General features: G+C 48.4%; 1 protein-coding gene across 5 annotated transcripts in view; it reads left to right on the top strand.

Moving 5' to 3' along the window:
• The first annotated feature begins 5,752 nt into the window (after nucleotides 1-5,752).
• The window catches only part of ITGA6 (integrin subunit alpha 6), a 46,381-nt gene continuing 45,098 nt past the window's right edge, over nucleotides 5,753-7,035 (top strand). For 4 of the 5 annotated variants that reach the window (XM_049812099.1, XM_049812126.1, XM_049812109.1 and 1 more), the window contains exon 1: nucleotides 5,753-6,002. In XM_049812099.1, the coding sequence (XP_049668056.1) occupies nucleotides 5,842-6,002 (161 nt within the window). In that variant the 5' untranslated portion in view covers nucleotides 5,753-5,841. Of the gene's footprint in view, nucleotides 6,003-6,718; nucleotides 6,846-7,035 lie in introns of those variants that run through there. The other variant, XM_049812117.1, reaches the window with a different exon arrangement.

The raw sequence follows: 7,035 nt of genomic DNA, 5'->3' as shown, positions 1-7,035 counted from the left end.
GTGGTTGGATAAAGAAGCGGTATTTTTAAAAATTCTTCCTTGGATAACAGACTTTCTTAATTTGTTGATTTTCTTAATTTCTTACTTTGTTGGACTAAATGAGAGTGAAAGTATCTGATAGTTTTTGCATGTAAAATAACAGTACAGGTAGATAGGCACGAAGGTAGAAGACTCTTCTGTTTCTGTATAATAACTCATGAGGCTCTAGAAACTAAAGGTTGCATTGCTCAGTAAGGAGCTTACGAGAACTACAGAGTGTCCTCAGTGTCCACATAACTGCTCTTCACATCCAGGCAAAGCAGGGAGAGAACAATCTGATTTTCATTCAGACAGTAACTCAAATCCTGAGTGGACTGGGCCTTTACAGACTTTATTTACCTTTTTTTTACAGCCTTTGCATAATTAACACTTTCATCATTGTTAGTAAGCACATTAGCGAGTGAGACTTATTTTAACAAAAGATTGGATTTGTTCATTATGGATTGATTTAAAGGACTAAGATTAATTAAAACTATAGATTGTCCAGAAAAGAAATATTTTAAAATGGTGATCCAAATGAAGTAAAGAAGATGACTGAGGTGCTCAGGTTCTACCTTGTCCAATTTGTACTTCAGAAATCAGGACGTTAGTCTAAAGAGAAAAGTGAACGCATTTGTTAAATTTATTTTTATTTAAAAAAGAAAAGAGAAAAAACTTCCATTAGCAAAGAAGAGGTAAAGAAAGTAGAGGAAGCATCTTTCTGAGGCTACTGGCTTTAGGCCTTAACCAGAGAAGCATCCTCGGCTTTGTTGGCAGTGGTCTGAAAGCCGTGTTTAAACGTGTCTTGAACACAGGTCCTGTTGAATTAGTGGCAGACATGGTTTGTTTGGCACGTGTGAAGGCGGTGGCTGTAGTACCAAAGTCGTAAAATTGTTATAGATAGTGACTATCAAAAAACTTAAATCTGGTTTTGTTTTTTTTTTTAAAAAGGTCAGATTTCTTTGCACCGTTCTTGTCAATCACTGGAAACCTCTGTGCAAACTGAGTGGGCTTTACCTCCTCCATGGAAGCCAAACAGCCGGCTGGCTGCCCTCACAGCTGGGTCTGATCCAGGACACGATGGGGGGAGCAGGTGTAACAACTGTAGTAATGACCAGGCAGCTGCTTCCACGGCGAGCTGGGGGTCTCAGCTATGCTGTACTGCTCCAGTAAGCTAGGTAGTGACCTAGAGACCAGATTCTTCAAGTGACTAATTCCCGGTCTTGTGCTCTTCAGACTCCGTCCCAGGGCCACGTCCTGTGTGTCCAGCACCCAGTGCCGCTCTTGGAGGTAAGCGCTATCAAGGTTGTGTGGAGTTGTGCTTTGGGTGATGGCCAAAGATTCTTTAGTCAGAGTCTGTGTGAGCTAGGAGAACAAAAGTGTACTGTCCTAAACAATGAATTATTTTTGGCTCTTGATAGAGTTGAAGTATGTCCCGTGAAGGTTCATCTTGCTTCCTGAGTTCCTAGGGAGAATCTCCAGGGAGATCCTGTGAATATCTTGCTTGTAAGCCTTCTCTTTGCCTCCCTGGCTCTCTGCCAGCACCTACTCAAGAAATACCTTGCTTACTTTTTTAATGTCCTCTGCTAGCCTATGAGCAATGGTTGGCTGTTTTGGCCCAAATTGGCTGGAAGGTGCACATACAGACGGACATTGAGGGAGAGCTGGCTAGAATTGCCCAAAAGTTTGCATCTGGTATCAGGTTATGTCTCTGCCCTGGTGAACAATGGTATAAAACAAGCAAGGTTTTACATGCAGGACAGTGTTGTAGATCAAGGAGTATGCGTGGTATAGGTAGCCTGGGACGCAGGCAGTACTACAAGTTTCACCTGTGGTGATGCAAGAGATTTGGGGATATGCATGTCTGGCTGAGAGCGCCACAAAATGGGGCTGCAAAGGGGCCTATGATGTGTATAGTGATGTTCAAGCTTAGGCTGCCCTTACTAGGGGGGAGATCTTATATAGTGGTGTATGTAACTAGTGAATTAGAATACAGGCCTACGTTCAAAATGGCTGCCGTTTTATGCCTTAGTTATCAGTAATTTTGAAGGAACATCCTTAATTCCTTCCATAGCAATCCAAACTATGGTGTTTAGTTCCCATTTGTTACCAGCATTTCTCTGATCTCTGCCTAGCTACGCTCATAAAGTACCTTCAAGTATGTTTACAAAGATGTTTACTCTCCAAACAGTTCAGGCTGGTCATTCTGAAACTACTTAAGGAATGTACCTGACAGCTTGGGTGGAAAAATATTCTCTCTATGTAAAAGACTTAAAGAACTGCTATATAACACTGGTCACAGTGTTTGCCAAAATTCTGAGTCTGGGCGGAAATATTTCTTTCAAATCTTATTTTTATTTGTGTAATACTTTGTATATTATATAGAAACATTAAGTTAAAGCCCTGACACTAAATGTTCCAAACTCAGACTTAAAGACTTTAAACATGGAATATGTCAAATTCTAAGCAATTTGTCTACAGAGGTAAAGTATTTTTACTTTGCAAGCCAGTAAAGAATGGCAGAATTATGTCTGTAGTTGTTTTAGACATCAAAGAGAAAAATAAAAGTTATAAGAACACACTGACATCTTCATCTGGCACTGTAGTTAATCTGATTTAAATATAGCAACAAGTAAAAAGCTGCATCTTGAGATTGAGATATTCTTCATTGTTATATATGATATTTATATGATGAGTGTCAGTTCTGCATAATTCAGAATACCAAGTGTGTAAATATATCTATTTTAATGCTCTGGTTTCTAGACTGCTCAGAGCAAAACATTTTGCTCACATGGTGTTGAGGAGTTTGTCTCCCTTACCACTGTAAGCACCTTTATCCCCTGTGCTGCTGTTTGCTAGTCCTATTGTCATTGTTAATCGAGAACCAAGAACAGCCATAGAGGATATACTGGCAAAAATAGTCTGATAGCCTGGCTACATAGGAATTCAACTGCTTATTGTAGCTGTTGAGATGCAGCTGTTCAATAAATGTAAACAACTTGGAGAACATGCGGTTCTAAAAATGATGTGTGCATTGTATTTAGGAGAAACCATCCAGAAGGTTGATCCAGGCTACTAACACTTAAAACTAGGTTATGTTTCTAAGTTGAAAAAAACTTATAGCTTTAGACCTTGCACAGTGAACAAACCTTTTTGGCTTGTATTTTTTTTCATCTGGAATTACATCAATTATAAAATCAAGCCCCCCCCCCCCCCCCTTTTTTTTTTTTTTTATGAAATGGGAAGGGGATGTTTACGTATTTTGGCTTTTCAGGACCATTTGTTATGCTGCATTAAAGATGCACATCTGAGTATCCACAAGTTGTGTATTTCTTTGCGTAGTGTGTTTTGTTAATATAAAAGTTCAGAAATGTAAAGCATTGTGTCTTGCCTTCCTTCTAGTGAAAGCCTAAAAGGTCTTGCCAAGCTCTAGCTTTTCCATCCCACCTCTTCTATTTTCTAGAAATTATTTTTTTTCCTTTGTAATTAACTACACGGTTGTATGGAGGAGGAAAGTACTGCTGGCAGTAAGGCTTGCTCAATATGTAGACACAGCAGGCAAACACCTTGTAGCCCTTTGGCCGAGTATCAACACACCGTTAATAAGCAGACAGCTTGAAAATTTGGCAATAGCAGAGCATTTGTTACAAAAAAGAGAGACACCCTTGATCTGGCCATTGCCTTTCTTAGAATCAGTCCAGTATTATGTGCAGCAGAGTGCTCACGTTTAATTGGTCATCATACCTAATCTTGGTCCCCCTTGATACAGGGATGGTACAAAAGAGGAATTCCTGAAGTATGTGTTAGTTATCTATAACCCACCGCGTGTTTGTTTTGGAGGAAGAGCAAAGGAAGGAAACTGACATTTTTTTAAAAAGCTTTTTTTGCCTCTCCTCATCTAGAGCAAATGAAAATAGTACAAAATTATGAGAGACTATCCAAGGTAACCCTACGTTGTTTGTGTGCAGTTCTGCTCCACCCTGTATATGGTCTATTTTTGTTGTTCCTACTGTGGTCACTCGAGACAGGTTTTAATAGAACTATGTCTTGGAATGCTCGTTACTGCATCTGGAGATGAGAAAACTGTCTCCCCTCAGCAACCTCTGTGGGTAACAACAAACAGGTACAACATGCCCAGGCAGCACTGGTTAGGGGGAGGGAGGGAGAGGGCGAAGTCAGAAGAACCTAGTGTGTCAGTATCATTCAGATGGCTCGGGATGAAAGTATTTCTGTGACTCCCTACACAAGTCGAGTACAAGCATTACTTAAAAAGTAACTATAGTTACTATAAGAGTATTGTAAGCATGCAAGTTGAAATGGTCCCGGAGGGAAAACTGCTAAGACTTTGGTACAGACCTCAACGCTATTTTAAAAGACTTGTTTTCAAATCTTTACTAATTACTGTGAAATACGTGGATTGTAGTAAGCCTACTTGTAATTAGTCTGAGACCCTTTCCCCTTATGGGTCCTTTAGTGAAACCATAGGGCGGTGTTTATGCCAGTACAGTTTTCTGCTGTGGCAGTGACTGCGAAGTGATTGAACACTGGATTAAGACTTTGAATGAGTTGGGCATGAAGAGCAAGCAGGGAAATCTATTAGCAATAAATATCTGGGAGTCTAATTTAACAAAATGTTTTGTTTCCACATTAGATGCACATTTCTGGTGCGTTTTCTCCTCTCTTTTGATCAAGGGTGTTTTGGACTTGCGCCAAAGGCTTGTCTGTACGTGGAGTTATCCTAGAATAATTACTCTGGAAAAAGTAGCCTGGATTAACTCCATGGGAGCAGAGTATTGTTCCAGAAGGAGTATTGACATATTTGAGTGCTCTGTCTTGATTGCTCTTTTTCTCACTTTCTCTGGAATCTCTTGTGTGAGAAGAGGAGCTTCTCTCTTCCTATCCTGGATATCGGTAGAAAAGAAGAACAGGGTATTGTCCCGCTGCTCGGCGCTTGTGAGGTTTTAAAACCTTGCATCCGCTTCCCTAAACCAGAGCACTAAACAAAGACTCTGTTGGACCCAAACCTCTCTCTCGGGTGGATGAAGCGCGTGCTTGCAAATACCCTTCTGGAGTTACAGGTGAAAGCATGAGATAAAATGATCTGGGATCCAAACCCACGTGTTGTTTTCAAACAATTAAAAGGTAGGGGTAAGAAATTCTCAGATCTATTCAGAGACAGGAGATGCTGGAGGAGGCTCATGTAGTCTTGAGCCTCTCTCCTCGTGCGCTGTCTGAAGTCTGGGAGACAGAGGTGCATAGGCACTGATACTGCCCCCGGGTGTGGCGTTTGGGGAGCGAAGGCCGAACACGGGGAGCACCAATATAGTGGGGTCACGCTGTCCTTCGCTCCGTGCCGACCTTACAGCTTTTCAGCAAGGTCTTACGCGCGTGTTCGGGACTCGGACGTGCCGCCGAGCATCGCCCGGACCCGTCGGCTCTCACCGCGCTCCCCGGCACGGCTTTATTTTCGGTTGTGAGCGGCCGGGGGCGCGGCAGGCGGCGTGTCCCCGCGGGCCTCGGCAGGCGGCCGAGCACCCGCGGGCGGGGCGGCCCCCCCCCCCCCCCCCCCCCCAGGCTGCCCGGCCCCGGGGACGTCTTGTGCCCCACGGCGGCGGGGGCGCGGGGCTCCTCGGCGGGGGGCCGCCGCTCGGGGGTGGGGGGGGTGGGGGGGGGGGGGGCCGGGCAGCCCGCGGCGGCGGAGGGCGGGGAGGGCGGGGCGGGGCGGGCCCGTGGCGGCGCGCGGAGCCGGCGGGGCACAACGGGCGCCCTCAGCGCGGGGAGCGGCGGCGCTGGGCAGCAGGTTCCCGTGGCCGGCGAGAGCAGATGGCGGCCGCGCGCCTCTTCTACCTGCCCCTCCTGCTGGGGCAGGCCGGCGCCTTCAACCTGGACACGGACGACGTGATCAGCCGGCGCGGGGAGCCAGGCAGCCTCTTCGGCTTCTCCCTCGCCATGCACCGGCAGCTGCAGCCGCAGGAGAAACGGCTGTAAGTGTTCCCGCGCTCCGCCTGGCCCCGTCCCGGGCCGCCCCGCGGGGACCCTCCTCCCTTCCACTGCCGGGAAACTTCCCCTGGCGCCGGGCCGGGGCCGCCAGCCCCCCCCACCCCCACCCCCCCCCCACCCCCGGTGGCCGGTCGCCCGCTGGCGGCGGGGAGCGGGGCCGGGCGGCGGGGCGCCCCGCCGAGAGGGAGCCGAGGGAGGGAGGGAGGGAGGGGGGCCCGGAGGGCCGGGGCGGCACCTGCCGCGGCACCGCCAGGCCGCCCCGAGGCGGCGTGCGCCCGGGCGGAGCGGCGGCGACGTGCCGGGGAGCGAGGTGCCGCCCCGCCCTCCCCGGTGGCCTGCGGGGAGCCGGGGCGAGCAAGGGGGGGAAGCGAGCAACAGCCCCCGCCGGGAAGCCTTCCCGCCTCAGCCGCGGCAGCGGTCTCCTGCGCGGGCCCGGCCGGCGGCGTCCCGCGGCGGCTGTGCCCGCGGGGCCCGGGCGGAGCGGGGCGCCGGGCGGCTGGAGCCCGCGGCGGGCTCCCGGGGCTACCCGTGCTTGTCCGGGCCCTCGGGTTTGTTCTCCCTGCGCCTCGGGCCTCGGGCAATGCAGGGGCTGCTCTTCAAGCCGGAACCTGCCCGGGAGTGCGGGTGGGAGGTGGTACAAGGAAGTCGGGAAAAATAAATCCATGTCGGCGGCATATGGGTGAAAGCTAGGAACTTTTGGGAGATTCAGAAAGCCAAGCAAGGCTCCGCCGCACATCTTCAGGACTCTTGCCTCTTCGTGACCGCATCGGAGCAGGGCCTGGCCCCACCCTATCCAGCAGTACTGGATGGAGCGTGTCTTGTATAAGGTATTGTTATTAAGTAAACGTTCCTTTCCTAAACATTTAGTTTTAATTCAAGGGACGACAAGCCCATAATCCATATAGAGTTAATGGGATAAGAAAGCTGGGAAGAAATCATATCCTTCGTAAAGTTAGCTGGTAAACCTAAAAGTCCCGTGGGCCTGTTTTTCTCACGCTTGCGGTCTTTGTGATTTCA

The sequence above is a fragment of the Accipiter gentilis genome, chromosome 1 (genome assembly GCF_929443795.1).
Source record: "Accipiter gentilis chromosome 1, bAccGen1.1, whole genome shotgun sequence".
Classification (NCBI taxonomy): Eukaryota; Metazoa; Chordata; class Aves; order Accipitriformes; family Accipitridae; genus Astur; species Astur gentilis.
Note: the sequence above shows the minus strand (reverse complement) of the source record. Positions and strands in the feature narration are given on the sequence as shown.